We start from the raw sequence: 22,380 nt of genomic DNA on the forward strand, positions 1-22,380 counted from the left end.
AACCTACATAGTGGAAAGAGAGGACTAACTTCCCAACAAGTTGTCCTCTGGACTCCAGGTGAAAACTGTGTCATGCACATGCCCATATTCATGTACATACACACACATATACATGCATGCATATGCACACAAAAATAAACAAATTTAATTTTCTTAATCTAGAAATCTACAGGGTAAGCAGTTAATTCCCTACCTTATTGTGATACATAAATACACAATTATGGTGTGTATAAAAAAAAATAGCAATTCCTCACAAATAATTTAAGTGAAAACAGAATAGCAATCACCACTGCTATAAATGAGTCTTTATTACCTTAACACAACCAAAAGGAATTGCAAGATTCTCATTTAAGATAAGCTGTTTATTTTCAGACGTGAAATAAATACCTTTTGTCTTCTAAACCCTGAGCTTCTTTTTCTAAAAACTAAAATGGCTGCATAGGCTTCTGCATAAAATAAGAAAGTAAAACCCCAGTCACTCCATATGTCCTCTCCTGGAGGCCAGTGATTGTTGGTTCAGTCTTTTACCTACTATGCTTTATGAACTGCCCCCAGATCCAAGACTTCAGTCACTGAGATCATTTGGGAAAGAGCAAAAGAACGGCTTTGTCCCGGATCTGCTTGGTCTTCACTCCATAGACAATAGGGTTGAGTGCAGGTGGGATGATCACATACAGGTTGGCAAACATAATGTGAAAAGTGCGAGGGACATTGCGCCCAAAGCGATGAGCGAGGATGGAGAAGAAGGCTGGTATATAGAACATGAGGATGACACAGACGTGGGAACCGCAGGTGCTCAGGGCCTTCTGGCGTGCATCTCGGGAGGGAAGGCGAAAAACAGCACACAGGATGAGAGTGTAGGAGATGGCTATGAGGACTACATCTATAATCACTGTCATGATGGGGACACAAAACCCATACCAGATGTTGATGGAGATATCTGCACATGCCAGCCGGGCAACACCGATGTGTTCACAGTAGGTATGGGCAATGATGTGTGTCCTGCAGAAGGGTAGGCGGTTCACAAGGAAAACACATGGGACAAAGACACAGAAACTTCGGAAAGAAATTCCCACAGCAATTTTGACAATGGCTTTGGGTGTGAGAATAGTGGTATATCTCAAGGGTGAGCAGATGGCTACATAGCGGTCAAATGCCATGGCCAGCAAGATAGCTGAGTCCAAGACAAAGCTGTAGTGCAGAAAGAATAACTGAGTCAGACAGCCAGGAAAACTGATTTCCTGAGGACCAAACCAAAAGATGCTAAGGGTCTTGGGGACACAGGTGGTAGACAATATGAGGTCAGTCATGGCCAACATGGAAAGGAAGAAGAACATGGGTGAATGAAGACTGCGTTCCACTGCAATGAGGTAGAGAAGGATGCTGTTGCCCAGGATGGCCACCAGGTAGATAAAGCAGAAAGGGATACTGATCCAGACATGGTACTGCTCAAGTCCGGGGATGCCTGAGAGAGTGAAGGGGCCAGTGTTGTAGCTACTCACGTTATACATGGCCACTGAGATCTGAAGAATAGTTAGTTCTTCTGTCCTAAAACCAAGTATGTATGGTGAGCATGAGGAATTGTGTGTTCATTCTTTCTCCATGACCTCTCTGAGAGCAGCTGTGTTTCCTGTATTTGAAAAGAGAAAATCCAATTACCATTAAGAGCAATCCTCATGGGGTACTCAGTGGTTAAGAGCACTGGTGGTTCTTCCGGGGGACCTAGGTTCGATTTCTGACACTTACACTGTTGGGGATGTGGTGGCTCACAATCATCTGCTAAATCCAGTTCCAGGAGATCTGATGGCCTCTTCTGTTCTATGGGGCACCGGGTATACACATAATTCACATATATACATGCAAGCAAAACACACATGCACAAAATAAATGAATGAACAAAAAATAAATTCCCCTCCACCCCAAAGATGGTCATGGTCATGATTTTCAGAAAGAGCTATCAGACACCTTGGTGTTAATTCTCACATTTCAACAGAAACCACAGCAAGAGAAATAACTTGTCCAGTTTATAAAATGCTAATCCTGTTTAAATGATCATGTTATCATTGAGTTTATATAATTCATCACTGAACGAATGTGTATAGGGAAAAATTAACTAACTGCTTTCAGGAACAGGACTACACTAAAGAGAATGCCTCACTATTGAGAACATAAGGTAATTTAACAATTCTGGATGCTCATTCTATTCCAATATCTCTAATGTATTGTCGAACTTAGAAGCCCCTCGTTAAAAGTGAATTTTGTCTCCAGGTAGTGATAGTGATCCAGCACCCAAAGGCACAGGCTGGCAGATATCTGTGATTTTTGAGGCCAACTTGGTTTACTGAATTCCAGGACAGCCAAGGATACACAGTAAAACCCTGTTTCAGAAAAAATAAATAAAGGATTTTTTTTCTTTTTCTTTTGTTTTGAGAAACTCAAGTCATCCCTCTGGCCAAGGAGCCAAATCACTAGATTCCATGACCAGAACTCTTCCATGGTGTTATCCTTTACCAGGTGGTACCTGCAGATTTTGTGAAATGGCAAGGATTCACAAGAGATTTTAAGATGTAAAAAGAACAGGAATAAGCAGAACCAAGATCTGTCAAAACACCAACCCCACCCCAGTTTCGATCATTGTCCTCCTTAAAACCTGTCAACCAACATGTTCTCTGAGACAGGAATACCTGATGCCTCCTCATGAAGAATTTGAGGTGAAGCTGGACCTCCAGTCTACCTTAAGGATGAAGGAGGAAAATCTGTAAGAACTGGAGAAGACTGAAGCTTTGTACGTTTTGGAAATAATGCTGGGCTGGTCGGGCAGTGGTGGCGCACGCCTTTAATCCCAGCACTTGGGAGGCAGAGGCAGGCGGATTTCTGAGTTCAAGGCCAGCCTGGTCTACAGAGTGAGTTCCAGGACAGCCAGGGCTACACAGAGAAACCCTGTTTCGGAAAAAGAAGAGGAAGAGGAATTGGGAGGCAGAGGCAGGCGGATTTCTGAGTTCAAGGCCAGCCTGGTCTACAGAGTGAGTTCCAGGACAGCCAGGGCTACACAGAGAAACCCTGTTTCGGAAAAAGAAGGAAGAGGAAGAGGAAGAGGAAGAGGAAGAGGAAGAGGAAGAGGAAGAGGAAGAGGAAGAGGAAGAGGAAGAGGAAGAGGAAGAAAGAGGAAGAAGAAGAAGAAGAAGAAGAAGAAGAAGAAGAAGAAGAAGAAGAAGAAGAAGAAGAAGAAGAAGAAGAAGAAGAAGAAGAAGAAGAAAGAAAGAAAGAAGGAAGAAGAAGAAAGAAATAATGCTGGGAGGCCCTCTAGTGGGAGAACACAGAATTTTTTTATTCTAAATGTAGAGTTGAAGTACACCCACATGCCCCCCCCCAAAAAAAACCTTAGAATCATTTTGAGAATTTTCAGCATCCGACAATTGAAATATTTTAGCATGAAACAACCTTTGTAACTCTTTGCCTGTGCTTGGAACCATTTTTCTGCTGCTTGGTCGCCTCATCCAGCCTTGATATAACAGTTTGTGCCTAGTCTTATTTTAACCTGTTATGCTGTTTGGTTGACATCCCTGGGAGGACTGCTCTTTGGTTGGTTGGTTGGTTAGTTGGTTGGTTGGTGGGTTGGTTGCTTGGTTGGTTGCTTGGTTGGTTGCTTGGTTGGTTGCTTGGTTGGTTGCTTGGTTGGTTGCTTGGTTGGTTTTGTTTTTTAAGGAAATGGAGGAGGTGTGGGTCTGGTGGAGGGGTGAGATGGGAGGTGAAACCAGGAAGAATGGAGGTAGGAGAAATTGCAGTTGAATGTAACATATGTAAAGAATACAAAAATTTTTAAAATTATATCTTTCTTCATCCTATGACTGAAGTGTCATACAATGACCTAACTGCAGATCCAGAGTCTGCAGCACTGTAAATCAAAACTGACCAGAACTGTAAAGAGAAGTAGAAGCAGAGGGTATGGGCTTTTCAAACACAGTGAGGTACACGTTCACGCATGCTCATTCTTAGTGAGTCTGAGTGCATATGTCGCCCCGTTTAAAACACTCTCCCAGCCCTGTGCTTCCAGCAACGCTGTGTTCCTCTCATCACTGCAACCTCAGGAAAGCCTAGTCCACTCCGCGCACTTAAAGAAGACATCTCTGGAAACAGTTTCCAGATTTCTCTAGATTAAATAAATGTATTTCTTCGACTACAAAATTAGTAATACTTATATTACATATTTAACATTTCTTTTTCAGGCTAGACTACAAACTCTGTAATGACAAAATCATGTCAATTATGTTCATTTTCCATAATAACCTCAATGCCTATACAACAGTGCCACCCAAGAACATTTATAAACTGAATATCATTAATTAAGCCAAATAAAAATGAATATTCTCATAGTCTGTCTCTGACAATAAATTTTTATATATTAAGACTGCATTACTTTCTACATAAAACAAAATAGGCCCATGCAAATTGGAAGCCAGTATTTATCAAGCCACATAAAACATGAAAAGCATTTTCATTAAAGATATAAGTAAGGTCATAATTGTCATTTTTATTGACACCTCCCAAGACATTCTCACCAACAACATAAGATACTTTTAGGACAGATTACCTTTGTTGATTTCCTTCTCTTTAGCTTAGCTGACAGTTTAAAAAAGAAAAAAAAAAAAAAGCCTTAACACCCAAGACTGCATGAAGTGTCCCACCAGTGTGCTACAGCTCTCAGCACTGCTCCAGTCATTGATTTCAGTCTTCTATCTTGAGATGTTTCCACATCCACAGCCTTATTATCTTACTTAAAGCCCAATTGCTATAAAACACAGATAACACTGTGCTGACATTTGCTGACACAGAACCCATCGACCTTTCATACCAACCCCCCTCTATTCTTATGCTCCACTGTAATTAAAGGATGGCTAAAGTGAATGTGTGGATATAGAATGGAGTGGAAATGTGCATTACAATGACATATGTGCCCAATACACGTGGATTCACAAAATTTACAGTTATAGTCTCATACAGAGAATCTGTACATAATCTGAGTCCTTGGAAAGTCTCCAGGAGTTTAAGGCCAGACTGGATCAAACAGTGAGTTCCAGACCAGCCTAGAATATAGAGTGAGAACCAAATAAATAAAGTAAAATAAACGATCATTTAAAAAATAACCTTTAGAGATAAGTTGGATATGAGGTTGATCTGTGTTTCCTGCTTGTGTAATACTGAACATATGATTTGATATCCCCAAATGCATTGTTTTTCTACAAGTGAGGAGCTAACAAGCTCTTAATAAATAGAAAAACTTGGGGCAGTTGAATGGCAAAGAACTGACCCCACAAGTGATGCATTGGCCTTCATATGCATGCTGTGACACCTGCAATACACACAACACACACACCATCATCTACCACCTCTCTCTCTCTCTCTCTCTCTCTCTCTCTCTCTCTCTCTCTCTCTCTCTGTCTGTCTCCTCTCTCATACATACACAAGATAAAATTTTAAATTTTAATAAATAACAAACTTATGAAATACTTTCATCATCTCAGACATATCCTAATATGCATGAATTAGAATCCCTCAAAATGGGTAAACGCCCTCAGAGCCAGAGTCAGAATCCATCCTTCTGGACCCAAACCCTCCACCCAGTCTCACTGTTTCTCTATCCCATTCATCCATAGTCAATCTATCCTCTGAAACCTTATAATCTGACCCTCAGCCTCAAAACTTACTTACAGGAACTAGACTAGGCCCATCCTTGTGTCTCTACTCTGTCTTCCATTCACTGCTTAGCCCCCAGAAGTTCACTCTGCCTTGCCAATCTTGCCTGCCTGGTCCAAACCCAACACTTCCCAAACCTCAGGCCCTTGATGAGGACTGAAAGACAAAGAGAAATCGCACTATTTAGAGGAAATCCTCTTGTTTTTTGCCCTACACCTTCAGAGAGGCCCACGCTGAGCTTACAGGCTTACAGGCCCCGAGGGATCCTACATGCGAAGCTCACAAATGAATTGGAGATTGCACAAACACCCATCCCAAGGGCATTGCTGGTGAGGGCCTGAGATCCCATCGGCTGAGTCCCCACTGCAGTCTCAGCTCTTCCAGGACACATCATGTCCTGAGATTAGAATGTCTCAGAAGAATTTCAAACCAGCAAATTCCCTCTCCATTCCCACCACTACAAGTTTCAGGGGCTCTGTGCACCATATGCTTTTTTGTGCCGACCTTCTCACACATATGTGGCTACAGTTCTGTGGAGCTATAAAATAGAGAAGGGGAAAGAATAATACTTGTTTTCCAACTCTTAAACATTTAACTTTTGATGACGTCAAGAGCTCAGAGCAAGACAGAATAAATAGATTCTAGCTTTTTTTTTAATGCTAGTTAAAACTTTCTTTGAGAGGGCTGGAGATATGGCTCAGCAGTTAAGAGCACTGACTGCTCTTTCAGAGGTCCTGAGTTCAATTCCCAGCAACCACATGGTGGCTCACAACCATCTGTAATGGGATCTTCTTCTGGTGTGTCTGAAGACAGAGACAGTGTACCCGTATACATAGAATAAATATTTTAAAAAAAAAAAACTTTCTTTAATACAACATTTTTTTGAAGCTGACTTCTAGGTTGAATCTTTGATTAGCTATCAAATTTAGAATAAAATATCAAAATCAATAAAAAAAAAAAACTTTTTCTCAGCCAAGTCATCATCATATGGGCAGCTTAAAATCACTATAGTAAGAGTATGTTCACCTTGGAACTTAGAAACCCAACAAGTCAACCTGAAAGCTGGAAGACAAGCATGAACCAGCCCAGTCTTTGTCTCATCCTCTTGAAGCTCAACTCAATCTGAGCTTCACCTGAGCTTCAGATATGCAACCAGGTTTTTTCTGGGCTCTGTTGCTTCATTTTCTTTGGTCACATCTTTTATCGCCATCACCCATATTTCTAGGCTTGGCAGCATCCTTGGAGTATAACACTTTATTACATTTATTTATGTCTGTGACTGCAGGGTAAAAAAAAGGTAGACATGGAGGCTAGGGATGGGTGCAAGGACAGCAGCTAACAAGAATCATGGCGCTGAGGAGTCAGAGGTTATGAGTATTTGCCACTCAAGCTCGAGGACTAGAGTTCAGACGTCAGCATCCACATAAAAAGACAAGTAGCCTGAACACACAGATGATTCCAGCTCCAAGGGGGACAGACACAGGAGGATTATTGCCGTTTGTTCAATTCTAGCCAAGCTGAGAAAATGCAGGGGGAGACCCAGCCCCAAAGAAGTAGGGAGCGAATGATAGAAAGAGACTCAACTAAGTCTCTGTGCACAGAAACATGTTCATATATACACTCACACAGAGACTATATATCAATCTACACATAAACATCTTCAAAAAGAAAATAATTGCAGTGTTGTGTTGTATGGAAATAGATAAGTATTGCATTAGGGATTTAGGTTGAGCTGTTCAACGGGGTTTTAAATATTCACTTTATCAATTTTACCATGAATGTATTCTATACTAAAGGCACATTTGCATTGAACTAAAAGTAAATAAAAATTGCATAGCTCTAGTTGGGGGATTGTTTTCTTCATTATGGTGACTTCATTTAAATTCCTTTTTTATATGTATACATTTTAGCAAGCTTCTACAGTAGTAGGTTTTCATACTTTTCAAAAGTCCTTTAGTGTCAGCTGTTTCTCCCTGTTCCCTCGTCTAAATACACCGCCCTCCCATCTGTCACTACTTCAATTATCTTCTTCAAATTTCCCTTTATAACACTATAATTAATATATATATGTATATATGTATGTAAATATATAGCATGTATATTAATATGTGTATACATATATACACATATATTAATATATGTATATATAATGTGTATATATGTATACATAATATTAATATAATATGTGTATATATAATATTAATATGTACACATATATTAATATATACACATATATTAATATACACATTTATACACACACATATATGGCATAAAAACTAACATCTATGTAAAAGAGAAAACATGTTTGTCTTTCTGGGTTTAGGTTAGATCATTCAGGATGGTGGTTGCTGTCACTTAGATGTTTCTAGCTCCATCCATTTACCTGCCAACTTCATAATTCCATTTCTCTTAGCTGCTAAATAATATTCCATTGTGTGACTGTACCACATTTTCATTATCTATTCATCAGTTGATGGACATATTGGCTATTTTCAAATTCTGGCTATTATGAACAAAGCAGCAATGAACATGGATGAGCAAGTATCTCTGTGGTATGATATAGAGTCCTTTGGGCTTATGCCTAAGAGTGGTATAGCTGGATATTGTAGGAGGAAAGGAATAATCTCACCCAGCTACAAACACTACAAGCAGTAATAACAAATCACCTGCAAGACATGCCCTCTGGTACAACAGTGGCACAAGTGTTATGGAGCTAAGCAACTACTTTTTCATCAGGTCTGAGGTCTCCTCCATGAGATGAAACCCGTACCTGAGGTTACTAACAAGGCTAAGGACCTGGTACTAGACTTATAGGAAAACCTACTACTACTATTCTACTAAATGAACATAACAATAAAATGACTCCTACGGACAAATCACTGTACACATACAGAGTTCAGTGCAGCACTTGGCCCTCATAACGGAACCTTCTCGCAGCAGATGCTAACTATCAGGGGAGACTCACAACTGGACAACATTCAGAAAATGAGAGACCTCAAAACACTCAGCCTGGTTGTGGATGTTTCCACAACAGGAACATCCAAACAAACTCATAGAGATTGTGTCAGCACACACAAGACCTGCACAAGGTCAAGCGAGACAAACATTCTAGTACAGAGGAGACAAAGTGAGCAGAAAGTCCCACCCCATCCAAGGAACTCTTATTTACAAATGCTAGCCTCTGGGTGATGGAAAATCAGGGCTACTCAATGGAGTGACTCTGTGTGTCAGCGACACTCTAGGGCAGGCCATCCTCAGGAATAGATGCCCTACATAAATAGGACCCCGTTATCCTAATGACCTTTTATTTAGTTTTTTAAGAGAAAGACATGAAGTCGAATGCCCTCCCCGTGCCCCATCTCTGTCAGAAGCACTTTCCAGGATTGTGAGTAATGTCTCCATACTTCTAACATCTAGAGAATCTCTCTGAAATTCTCTCAATATCCATATAATTATAAACTAATTCTCAAGCTTTGCTCATAGTCCAGCATTCCAAACTTGTGATGAAATAAAACTTATTCCATGTCAAGACAAGTGTAAAAACACCTTCTTTGCACAGCACACTATGCCAAAGATCTAAGCATTCATCTCGGAAGCAGCAAGGTCCAATATTAGAGAGCCATGTAAGATTTCCCTCAAAGTCACTTGGGAATTCTGAAAGATGGGAAGAGCCCAGCAGCAACTGGCACCAACCGGTCAGTAGGTGGCGCTAATGGAGCATCCAGTCAATGTGTTGTCACATTGACTGGGTCCAAAGCAGGCTGTGCAGGCCTGAGAGGGAACTGCTGTGGACAGGCCCTCCGCTAAAGCTAAGCAGTGCCTGATAGAGAGACAAAAGAAAGGGGAGAGGTAGACCACTCCCGCAGATAATGAGAAATTTGCTTTGACTTTTGATCATAAGGAAAGGAAAACTTATACCAGAAAACATAATGACACTAATATTCAGTTATTAATAGTCAGTTGGTAGTACCTGCTTAGCACACACAGGGTCCCAGGTTCAATCCTTAGTACCTCATTAATCAGGGATAATGTCATACCTCTGTAATCCTCCACTTTGAAGGTGGAGGCAGGAGGATGGATCAAACATTTAAGGTCATCCTCAACTATATAGGTGATTTCAAGGCCAGCCTGGGCTACATAAGACCCTGTTTCAAAAGAAAAAAAAAAGTCAAATGTTTAAATGAACAGAACAGAACTACCTATGCACCTATACATTATTTGCTGAAACATTGTATTAGTTATCTGGCTAATGCAATAAAACATCAAAGCAACATAAGGAAAGAAGGGTTTGTTCTGGCTCGGGTATATGGTCGCAGCTGGTCACATTGCATTTACAGTCAGTATGCAGAGGGAGATGAATGCTAGTCCTCCGCTCACTTTCTTTCTGTGTGTCTGGTCAGCCAGGTATGGTGGGCAAGCCCTTACAAACAAGCCCAAAGCTTTGCCCTAAGACCATGAATCAGTACATACCATGTGAGTGTAAGGAGTTCCTCAGGTCAGGGAGTGGGGAAGAGAGCACTGAAGTGGAGAGTTAGTGACAGGGGGAACTGGGGCCTTCACTCAGGTGAAGATGAGGGTCTTGACTTCACCACAGGAAAGGATTTCAGGACCAATCAGTAGGAAGTGGAGTTAGTTACCAGGATGGTGTTCTAACACAGATTTAAGCACAAGGGTTAAAACAGAGGCACTCAGGAGAGAATTTTAGTTGTTTGTATAACAGTCAGTGTGTGTGTGTGTGTGTGTGTGTGTGTGTGTGTGTGTGTATGCAACAAAATAAGAGAGAGACAGAGACAGAAAGAAAAAGATTTGGATAGCTACTGAAATTGCGCCTTCTAAAGTTGCTAAAATCTTTAGGTGACATCGTAGGGTATTTCCTGGGATATGTTAAATAAAACCATGGCTATTAAGGTAACAAGGAATTACAAGGGAAGCAAAAATGTTTTTATGTAAACCAAAGTTGATAGTCTTGTTTGTTTTCCAGAAAACGTCTGGGAGAGGAGTAAGATCATCCTCATGGCTCACTGATATCTTAGCATTCTTATTTGAAAGTATTTCTACAAAGAGAGAGAGAGAGAGAGAGAGAGAGAGAGAGAGAGAGAGAGAGAGAATATTATCTCTAGGGTAGGTAACTTTGCTAGGAAATCTTGTTAATTGTACTGGAATTCTTTACTCTCAAAAAGCACGAAACAGCAGCCAGACTCTGAAGCTGGAGGGTCCTTTTCCTCACAGCTCTCTTAATTTCCCCTGACTTTTTATCCTGTGTCAAAAGATAAACTTGGGCGTGGAATGCCATGAGGACAGTGATTGAGAAAAGTCCTGGAAGAAAATGCTTCAGGAAGGATAATAGAGAGAAACAGAGGAAAAAGTGGGATGGAAGATTAAAGGCAAAAAAGAGAGTAGCATTGAATCAGGAAAGCAAGCAAAGCAAAACACCAAAAAAACAAAACAAAAACAAAAAAAATCAGCAGTAGAGCCAAGAGGCAGAGTTAGTATCAGGTCCTTTCCATAGTATGTTTGGCCTGTTTATCAAAAACACTCTGTTCCATTTGGCTCCATGCCAAAGCTACACTTATGCATGTTCGTTAGATACCTGTGTTGAGTGGCATGGCTGAAATGCTGGCCATGAGAGGCAGCTGAAGCTAAGGAACAGAGGAATACACAGAAGCAGGAGAATTACCTCTCCCAAAGGACAGGAGAGGATAAACACTGTAAGCCAGAGACTAAGTTCATATATTTAAGAAGCCTGAGCTACAGGTGAAATGTGGAACAGGGAAACTGAATCAGAAAGTGCCACGGGGAGGTAAGTCTTGAAGAGGTTTCTAGGGTGGAGGGAAGCCTTAAAACAGAGCAAAGGGTGAAAAGACATAGCAGAAGTGGTGCTCTTCAAAGAGGGATGGAGGGTGTGGTAAAAGGTAGCTGGAGCGAGCTGTATTTTCCTGAGAGTGGGTATGAAGGGTAGCTTCAGGGGTCACATTTCAAGTGAGGATAGAGAGACAGGTGTGTAGCTGACCCTTAGCCCCTAAGGAAGATCATAAATATCATATAAGTTCTACCACTAGACATGGAGGAAGAGCAGAGGGAGAGGCCAAGGTGCTGTGGACCGTTCAGAGAGGACACACACTGAAGTGGACACCAAGCTGGTCCTGTGAAGGATGGAATAGCAGAAATAGAAAGAAAACCTATTCCAACTGAAAGAGAACTAAAGGACAGAGGAGGGGCGGTGAGGTGGCTCAGTGGGTAAGGGTGATTTCGGTCAAGCCTGAAGACCTGAACTAATCACCAGGAACCTCGTGGTGGAAGAGGAGAACCAACGCCTGCAAGTTGTCCTCTGACCTCCACATACGCACTGTGACATTTTTGCCCACATATTCATATACAAATAATAATAATAATTTTTGTTAAGGATGGATCAGGACAGTCAGGACACAGAAAACAAAAGAAATCAGGCTGTGCCTATTGGTCTAAATTTATACTAAGAGGAGCCCAGTTGCTATAAGACGAGCTTACTTAGAAAAAGAGAGAGGAAAGCTTTAGGGCCGACATACATTGATTAAGAAATCAACGAGGAATAAGAGGACGACAAAGAAATCCTAGTAACTGCCGACATCTGTCACAGGTGAGATATAAGACAGCTGTCAAATGGGAATCTACACTGTACAAGAGGAAACAGACAAGAAGCCAGACTGAGGAATCATTGGTGCCTGGGGAAATCGGGAGCATGCGCACTGCTTTCTTTGGCTCTCAGGCTGACAGAGTGGAAGCCTAGAGCTAAGAGAAAGACAATAAGACCAGTTGTCTACTATTTAACCCTGGGGAAATTATCTCTATTCTGCTTCTACTCGAAGTGAAATACTTAGGTAAAGGAGACCACAAGGAAGAGGAGATTTTGATGCTACAAAAGGAGCAGTCTGCACATGAAAGTGTTGGGCACATGAAGAGAGGGGGTTTGGAAGAAAGGATTGCTTGGTGGACATTTAAGTGAGGTTGCTGGACTTGCTGCGTGTGAGGTGAGGGTCCGTGGGTTCCTTTCTTTTTTTTTTTTTTTTTTTTTTTTTGGTTTTCTCGAGACAGGGTTTCTCTGTGTAGCCCTGGCTGTCCTGGAACTAACTCTGTAGACCAGGCTGGCCTCGAACTCAGAAATCCGCCTGCCTCTGCCTCCCAAGTGCTGGGATTAAAGGCGTGCGCCACCACCGCCCGGCCCGTGGGTTCCTGAAGAGGAATGCGGAGATCGCGAGATAGAGAGGGAGACGCGGGGCACTCAGGAAGCTCTCCGGAGCTCCACTTCAACAGGAAGAGCCAGCATCAAGATGAAGAGTGTTGGTACAAGTGCTGAGGTCACCCACATCAGAGGAAGATGACCAGTAGTGCAGTGTGGGAAGATCGCGCTCAAATGGCAGCAAGCACAGATTAGAACAGAGCAGACTGTGAACAGACTTGCCAGTCCTGTGGGATCCACGGGCCTTCTCCTCACTGTGAACTTGGCTGAGGTCCTCTCAACCCAGCGTACACAGAAATTCTAAGGCAGACGTACACGGTTCTGACTCGGGGAACGTACCATAAAAGACAGCTGAAAACTGGCGAGTGGGCGAAGAGAAAAGAAAAGAAGGGAGGAGGGATAGCAGAAGGTAGGGAGACACCATGAATACAGGACTATAACGGGTGGGGTTACCTAATTCAGTCACTCTGGGGATGAGAAAAGTGTTTCAGCATAAGAAGTCTAGACTTTCCTAAATAAGACAGTGAGCGTGGAGGGACCAGAAGACACGGAGTGCTAGAGAGGAAGAGGGGAGCAGATTCACTGGCTTACAAGTTCGAAGGGAGAAACGTGTTTTTGTGTGTGTGTTTGTGTCTGTGTGCGTGCGTGTGTGCGCGCGCCTAAACAGGTAATTACTACATGTAAAAGGTTATGGGGGAGGACTGGAGAAATGGCTCAGCAATTAAGAGTGCATTCTGCCACAGAGCCTGACAAATACAGAGACGGATGCTCACAGCTAACCATTGAACTGATCATGGGGTTCCCAATAGAGGAGTTAGAGAGAAGACTGAAGGAGCTGAAAGGCTTTGCGGCCCCATGGGGAGAGCAACAATACCAACCAATCAGACCTCCCAGGGTCTAAACCACTAGCCTGGGGGGACATAGGGAGGAACCCATGGCTCCGGCTGTATATTTAGGGGGAGGGGGGGTGGCCTTATCAGGCATAGGTGGGAGAGGAGGTCCTTGGTCCTGTGAAGGCTGGATGCCCCAGTGTGGGGGAATTCACGGGTGGGGAGGTGGGAGTGGAATGGTGGGTGGAGGCATATCTTCATAGAAGCAGTAAGATTGGGGGATGGGATAGGGGGTTTCTTGGTGGGAGGGGGAATGGGAAAAGGGGCTAACATCTGAAATGTAAATAAAATATCCAATAATAAAATAAAATTACACACTATTACCAAAACAAATGAACAAAAAACAAACAACCAAACAAAGAGTACATTCTGCTCTTTCAGAGGTCCTGAGGTCACCCATGTCAGGCACTTACAAACAACCGTAACTCAAGTCTTAGTGATGCAACATTCTTTTGGCCTTTGGGTGCATATGCATATACATAGCATACACTCACACAGATACACATTATAAACACAAAGGAGAGAGAAGCAGTATTCAGACAGTTGACTTCAAATAATTTTAGAGGACCTAGGACTATTTGAGGAATCTAATACATAGTTAAAGACTATTGACTATAGATGGTCTCTTAGTTGTATCCAGCCTCTCTGAGCTAAGGGTGAAATATTAGACTCAACTGAAGTCTGAGCATGCTCGGGACTGATGCAGCTGAAATCAACGAAGAGTGAAAAGTTAATGAAGCCCAGAGAAGTGAGAGCATCCAGACTCCGCAAGGAAGAGAGCACAGCCCTTACATCCGGGGTCACAAACTTAGACTGAGTCGGGATCACCAAAGCACAGACTGCTATTTATCCAGCAAGTCCCTATATTCTAGGTCAGCAGGTTTCTATTCAGGCCAAAGAATTCACAAGTTCCCTTACGACACAGGAGTCTGGGGATCACACTGAAGAAGCAAGACAATATACCTCCCTTCCTGGGCTGGGCAGTAGTAGCACCACACCGCACTGGGGACATGCCAGATGCTTTGAAAGCAACACAGATAAAGGTGGAGGTTTTTGGTGGTAGGGGAGGCAGATTAGAGCTGGAATTAAAGGCGTGAGTCACCACCACCTATCTGATAATAGTTAATTTAAAATATGCCAACAGGGTAGAAATTATGCTCATCTTTAAAATCTGGAAAAGGGGAGCTGGGGAGGAAGCTCAGTTGATAAAGTGTTTCCTGTGCTAATGTAAGGAGCTTGATCCCTATCTATCATCCACATTAAAAAACAAAACAAAACAAAAACAAAAAATCCTGGGAGCTGGAGAGACCTTGGCAGTTAAAAGCACTGACTGCTCTTCCAAAGAACATGGGATTAATTCTTAGCACTCGTATGGAAGTTCACAACCATCTGTAACTCCATCCCCAGGGCATCTTCTCCATGGACAATAGACACTCACATAGTTCACAGAAGTACACTCGACACACATACATACACATAAGGTAAACTTTTTTAAAAATTAAAAACAAAAAAAATACAACTCAGTGTTTAGAATCCCAATTTCTATAAGAACTTTGTCTTACCTTTTGTTTTATCAAGACAGGGATTCTCTGTGAATCCCTGGGCTGGCCTGGAACTCACAGATCTGCCTGCCTCTGCCTCCAGTGTACTGGGATGAAAGGTGTGTGCCACCACTGCCTGACAATGTTGTTTTTTTTCATCACACATAAATTTATTTTCAAACTAATGAAGCTTCTCAGTCAATGCAAATATTAGGGATGTTCTTTTAATTTTTTAAAAATTTAATTTTGTATGGATGTTTATTGCATATATGTATAAAATGAATGTGAGTGCCAGCAGAGGCCAGATGAGGTTTGTAATGGGGTGGAAGTGAAGTTATGAATGTTTGTAAACCATCATATGCATGGAAATCAAACCCTGATCCTCTACAAAAGCAAGCAGTGTGCTTAACTCCTGAGTTATCTCTCAGGCCTATTAATGGCTTTGGGGTTTTTTTTTTTATCATTTATTTAAAAGTTGATGTGCGCCGGGCGGTGGTGACGCACGCCTTTAATCCCAGCACTTGGGAGGCAGAGGCAGGTGGATTTCTGAGTTCGAGGCCAGCCTGGTCTACAGAGTGAGTGCTAGGACAGCCAAGGCTACACAGAGAAACCCTGTCTCGAAAAACCAAAAAAAAAAAAAAAAAAAAAAGTTGATGTGCTATGTCTACCTCTTGGTGTATCTGCAGCTCTTGAGACTGCTTTCTGTGTTCTAGATGTTGATGTCATTCAGAACCCATTCAACATGCCTGAACTTGGTAGTTTCCTGAATGTCTGACAGCTGCATAGAGCTCCTGAATGAGCACAGAACTGATCTGTGAGAAAGGCCTGCAACGGGGCACCTTGGACAGAATCTGTGCGGTCTTGTGTGTGGAACTTGTGCTTATGTGTGGAGTTGTTGGAGGGCCGGTGAGCATGAGCAGGTCTGTGTCTTTTTACAAGCCTGCTTACACTCTGATAAGTGTGGTCCAAGTTTGAGTATGTTTTTCCTTTTTGACACAGGCTCTGCACAGTCATGGCCTTCTTACCTGCTTACAGTATGGCTGCCATGAACAACTCTGACACTCGCATGACAGGCTGCCTCCTCACGGGCATCCCTGGGCTGGAGCACCTACATGTGTGGCTGTCCATCCCCTTCTGTACTATGTACATAGCTGCCCTGGTAGGCAATGGCGTTCTAATCTGTGTCATCCTCTCCCAGCCAAGCCTCCATGAGCCCATGTACATTTTCCTGTCTATGCTGGCCAGTGCTGACGTCCTGCTGTCTACCTCCACCATGCCCAAGACCCTGGCCAACTTCTGGCTAGGTTCTAGCCACATCTCCTTTGACGGCTGCCTGACTCAGATGTTCTTCATCCACTTCCTCTTCGTGGCTGACTCTGCTGTCCTGCTGGCCATGGCTTTTGACCGCTATGTGGCAATATGCTCTCCTCTGCGCTACACCACCATCCTGACGAGGCAGGTCATGGGGAAGATCGCTGCTGCTACCCTGACACGCAGTTTTATAATCATGTTCCCATCCATCTTTCTCCTCAAACGGCTGCACTACTGCCGGATCAATGTCATTGCACACACATTTTGTGAGCACATGGGTATCGCCCGGCTGTCCTGTTCTGACATTTCCATTAATGTCTGGTATGGGCTGGCCGCTGCTCTTCTCTCTACAGGCCTGGACATCATTCTCATTGCTGTTTCCTATGTCCACATTCTCCGAGCGGTGTTCCGCCTCTCTTCCCAAGAAGCCAGGTCCAAGGCCCTGAGTACTTGTGGATCCCATGTCTGTGTCATTCTGCTGTTCTATATCCCGGCTCTCTTCTCTGTCTTTGCCTACAGGTTTGGTGGGAAACACATCCCACGCTATGTCCACATCCTCCTGGCCAACCTCTATGTGGTCATCCCACCTATGCTTAATCCTGTGATTTATGGAGTAAGAACAAGACAGATACTGGAAGGAGCTAAGCAAATGTTTGCAAATATCACCAAGGAATTTAAATAAATGCACGCCATTTGGCCTCAGCTGACTCCTTTTCTGTATCTATCGAATACCCCATTTACTTCATCCTTGCATCTACACTTTGCAGTTATCCCTCTGTGTTTCCCATCCAAACCAATCTCTGATTGCTTTTCTTAGAAAACTCTAATAACATCCGTTCTACTGTCCCATACTCTTCAAATGTGGTCTCCTCCCCTACTATTTCAGTCACTCAGAGATCCATGATAATTTACTCTGAGTTTACCATCTAAACAGGACTTTACTCAGTAACCATTTGGCTGGCTCCTTAATATTTTCTTATTTCTGTGTGGTTTTGACATTCGTGTGCTGGTTCAGCATATCCCTCTGTGACAGAGAACCGTCCCAACCAAATATTTATAGTCCTTTGAGATGATATTCTTGTTGCTTAGCAACTGTATAAGTCCATACACATGTAATGTTTACTTTTATCTATTATCTTTGGATTTCTGTATTATTTAGTTAGTAGTTAAATAAATATAACCTTTGACATGTGTTTTAGTAGCTTAGTCACTTATCATAATTATTAACACCAGCCTAGCCTGCTGGTGAACAGCTCACCCTAAATTTTAGCTCAAAACCAACTAATTCATCCTTAGAAACACAGTTCACATCTCAGTCATGTCATTCATGGTCGCATGCTCAGCTCACAGTGAAAGACACATTTTTAGAGATCTTATGCCACTTCTTATCTAAAAAAAAATATTTATTTATTTATTTTTCTTCTTCTTCTCCCTCCCCCCGCCCTTTTTTTTTTTTTTTTTTTTTTTTTTTTTTTTGAGACAGGGTTATCCCACTGTATAGCTCTGGCTATCCTGGAACTCACTATGTAGACCAGGCTGGCCTTGAACTGACAGAGATCCACCTGCCTCCGCCTCCGCCTCCGCCTCCGCCTCCGCCTCCGCCTCCGCCTCCTCTGCCACCATTCTTGGCTTTATTTCCTGTCTTATTAGTAACTATTTCATGCATATGCCTTATTTAACTCCTATCTAGGCTGTATTCTTTGGGAAAGGTTACTTTGCAAGAATTTTTTTTTTTCCTCATCCCCTCAAAGCATGACAACCTACTTAAAACGGAGACTTAGTATAAATAAATATACAAATACACCCACACAAATTTCAACTAAAGAATTTGACAGCACTGTTTCTATTTTCCAGTTATTCTTCTTTGAGAGAATTCTCAGTTCTTGGCTATTTTCCTCTACGACACAGGAGCTACAGAAAACCATAGCATACATACCTCTACCGGCTAACACTAACTAACTAACTAACTAACTAACACTAACTAACTAACTAACACTAACTAACACTAACTGCTCTGAACTCTGAGACTTGCTCACCAGGCTGCTTCCTCAATGGTAACCTTAGGTGGAAGGTCTAGTTGTCCTGCCCCTTCTGTACCACATACATAGCTATATTGGAAGGCATACATTATAATCCGTGTATGTAGACAGAAAACTGTGAAAGGTGTCAAGAGATGTGGACTTAAAACCTAGATATACCGCTTATTAATGAAACTGTAAGTTTGTCTGTCAATAGACTTAATTGTCTATTTTCCTTACATCTGTAAGGAAAATGAGAATGACATAAACACAGTAAATCTATAGCATAGTAAACAGTCTGTGGATCTATAGTTGACTTTACACCTTCTTTTTTGCCACAGCTCTCTACATCCTTGAGATGATGACAAGATGATTTAAACAGAATTCCATTACGATTCTTCCTATGTGAGGCAGAAAGCTGTAAACAAGTGGGGACCAACATCTTTGTTGGGACACCAACTGTTTTTTCAGGAACCTTCCTTAACCTTCCACCAGAAGGTTAAGAGAGCACTCTGTCAAGACACCTAGTTCAGGATCAATCCCTACATCTTGTATTAGCTAAAATCTCCCCTCATCTCCCCTCCAGTCCCCCCCCCCCACTAACCATCTTGTAAAGTCGGCTTGCTTTTCCTCCATTTTGTCCTACCCCAGATGGCCTTGGCAGTTTGAACCCTAGTAACTCTTTCTTTCTGCTCATGGTCTGGTCTAGTTCAGTAGTCTCTCTTATTTTTTTAAAAAGCACTGACTATAACTGACTTTCTCATTATATCCAGAGATATGCTACCTATTTCACATTAATTTTAGAGTAGAGCCATCAGTTCATCTCCAGTCATACTGCTTCAGCAATCATCTCTGCCGCCACCCACCTCACAGACAGGAATCCAATTAACATTCCTAGGGAGCCTGTATTCTAGTTTGCATTCCCACTTTGTTAGACTGGATGGAACGCTGCAAGCCAGCACTTGAAAAATGAAGACTACAGGATCAGGAGTTCAAGGCCAGCCTGGCTCTGTCTTGAAACAATTAGAAATACAAACTCAGAATTACTATATCATATGACATTTCTATGAGCAACATATGAAGGTCCCATTTTTTTCAGCATCCTCATCAAAACCTATCACTGACTGTTTTTGTTCTTTTTGTTTGTTGTTTTGGTTAGTTGGTTTTTGAGACCAGGTTTGGAATTCACTTTGTACGCCAGGCTGGCTGCAAACTCAGAGCTCCACCTGCCTCTGAATTCCTAGTGCTGGGATGAAAGGCGTGTACCACCATTACCACCATGCCAGGCATTGTTTTGTTCTTAGTAGTTGGAAAGTGGGCTCTCACAGTGTGTGTGTGTGTGTGTGTGTGTGTGTGTGTGTGTGTCTGCATGTGTGTATGAATTCAACAATGGAAAGACCAGGGCAGCAGATTCTTAGGATTTTCTTTTTCTTGGAGCCCAAGTTTCAGCCTTTTCTAGTTAATGGCTGAGTCCTGCTTCCTCAGATTCCAGGGTGCAGATGCTTCTCAGGCTCGCTCTTCTAATTAGAAAAAGAAATTAAGTAATTATTCTAAATGCTTCTGGTGACCCTTGCGACCCTTAATCTTATCTTGGTACCAGCTTGTCTTGGTACCTTGACATGTTTGTGACTTTTTGGTTTTTCTGTTGCTTGGTTTATTTGTGTTTTATGATGAGACTACCATCTTAGTAGGTGGACTTGAGTAAACCTCACTTCCCTCCGCTATGTGGATGGACTTCTTTCTGAAGCCTAAATTGATTGAAAGACTGACCCTAGACCACCAGGAAGGAATTGTGTTTAAAACAGGCTTGAATTTGAGCAGCTGCATCTCCTCTTCCAGACACTAGTTACAACAAAAACCCTTTTTTAAAAGTTTAGAATAAACTTCTGTTAGAATTTATCATAATATAATCATTAATTTGACCATACTCTAGTAAACAAATCTTGTCTATCTTTCCACAGGTTTGTTTTGTACATTCAGAGCTAAATATCAGGAGTCATCCTATCTTTCCCTTCTTGCCTTTTAAAGCATAGACACCCATCACGCTGTCCATTTTCAAGGTTTAACTATCTCAGATCCAACCAGATCTTAAGCTACACTACCATGAATGAGTATATGTCATATACAGGCACTCATTTGTAAATTTACTTCTTTTGAAATTTTTCCAGATTTCTATACTTGTAGTAGACTCAGTTTTCAAAGTGTAAATCCTAAGTTCGATTTAATGAAAAATCCTTTCAATAATTTGCCATTCTTTTTTTTTTTGTTTGTTTTGTTTTTTTGTTTTGTTTTTTTTTTTGGGGGGGGGTTTTTTTCTTTTTTTTTAATTGGATATTTTATTTACATTTCAGATGCCATCCCCTTTTCCCCTTTCCCCTCCCTAGAAAACCCCTATCCCATGCCCCCTTTTCCTTTTTGCTTTTATACAATTTTTTAAAAAATGTTAATCAAAGGCTTTATAAGTTTGGTAATGCTCAATTAGAAGTTTGCCATTCTTTAATGTCAAGGCAAAACTGTTAAGACTTCTTTGGCATCACATGGTTAGCGTGTCTGATGTATCATACACTAACTAACCTTCCCCTCATCATCATCCTGCCAGCTCCCCCCCCACACACACACACACACACATTGCAGAGAGAATCATCCTGTCTCAGACACGGAAAAGAACTGCCTCTAATGCTGCCAAGTGTAGATGGCAGACTCTTCCCAGACCTTAGGTGAAACTAGACTTCTCACCACATGGAAAAGTTCAAGATAGATTATTAGGAAACCATTTTATTGTAGATAAAAGCACAGGAAAACAGAGAAGAAGAGAGGGAGAAAAGAAGGAAGAAAGAGAGGGAGAGAAGAGAGAAGAAATACTAAGAAAAATAAAATAAAATAAAAATAAAAAACAATACTAAGCCGGGCAGTGGTGGCGCACACCTTTAATCCCAGCACTTGGGAGGCAGAGGCAGGCGGATTTCTGAGTTCGAGGCCAGCCTGGTCTACACAGTGAGTTCCAGGACAGCCAGGGCTACACAGAGAAACCCTGTCTCGAAAAACAAACAAACAAAAAACAATACTAAGAATAGCTTGTTGTGGTGACACACACCTTTAATCACAGCACAGAAGCAGGCAATCACTTTGAGTCTAAGGTCTGGTCTACATAGAGAGTTCTGGGCCAGCCAGGGATGCATTGTGAGTCCCTGTCTCAGACAAACAACAAAAACCATCGAGAAAGTGGGACTAGGGAAGATGGTTCAGTGAGTAGAATGTCTCCAGTATAAGCAAAGGACATGAGTTTGGATCCCCAGTACCTGTGTAGAAAAGCAAAGTAAGTATACGTGGGTGGGTGTGTACTTGCAAGTCTAAATCTGGGGAGGTGGACACAGGATACCAGAGAGTCTCTGGGCAGCCAATCTATCCAGCTTAGGTTCAGGGAGGAACAACCTATCAAAAATTAAGGTAGAGATAGCCACGCCTTTAATCCCAGCACTCAGAAGGCAGAGGCAGGTGGATCTCTACATTCTAGGCCAGCCTGGTCTACAAAGCCAGTTCCAGGACAGCCAGGGCTACAGAGAAATCTTGTCTGGAAAACAACAACAATAATAATGAAAGGAGATTGAAGATGACACCTAATATTAACCTCTGGTGTGCACAAACACACACAAATATTAAGACAAAATAAATAATTCTAAGAATATAAAAAATTGAAATTGTAACATAAC

The 22,380-nt window shown here is 42.0% G+C and overlaps 2 protein-coding genes across 3 annotated transcripts; one reads left to right on the top strand and one right to left on the bottom strand.

Moving 5' to 3' along the window:
• Positions 1 to 351: 351 nt before the first annotated feature.
• Positions 352 to 5,857, bottom strand: LOC117714583 (olfactory receptor 52H1-like). Of its 2 annotated transcripts, XM_076914549.1 has the most exons (4): positions 5,710 to 5,857; positions 4,592 to 4,620; positions 1,747 to 1,818; positions 352 to 1,630 (listed from the first exon to the last, which is right to left on the bottom strand). In XM_076914549.1, the coding sequence occupies exon 4, from the start codon at positions 1,509 to 1,511 to the stop codon at positions 579 to 581; it is 933 nt and encodes a 310-aa protein (XP_076770664.1). In that variant the 5' UTR covers positions 1,512 to 1,630; positions 1,747 to 1,818; positions 4,592 to 4,620; positions 5,710 to 5,857; the 3' UTR covers positions 352 to 578. The 2 variants fall into 2 exon arrangements, with proteins under 2 accessions (XP_076770664.1, XP_034367062.1); XM_034511171.2 differs by lacking the exon at positions 4,592 to 4,620.
• A 10,496-nt stretch (positions 5,858 to 16,353) lies between these two features.
• Positions 16,354 to 17,752, top strand: Or52b6 (olfactory receptor family 52 subfamily B member 6). The gene has a single exon (XM_034521608.2). The coding sequence runs from the start codon at positions 16,354 to 16,356 to the stop codon at positions 17,332 to 17,334; it is 981 nt and encodes a 326-aa protein (XP_034377499.2). The 3' UTR covers positions 17,335 to 17,752.
• Positions 17,753 to 22,380: the final 4,628 nt, after the last annotated feature.

This window comes from Arvicanthis niloticus, chromosome 1 (genome assembly GCF_011762505.2).
Source record: "Arvicanthis niloticus isolate mArvNil1 chromosome 1, mArvNil1.pat.X, whole genome shotgun sequence".
In the NCBI taxonomy this organism is placed as follows: domain Eukaryota; kingdom Metazoa; phylum Chordata; class Mammalia; order Rodentia; family Muridae; genus Arvicanthis; species Arvicanthis niloticus.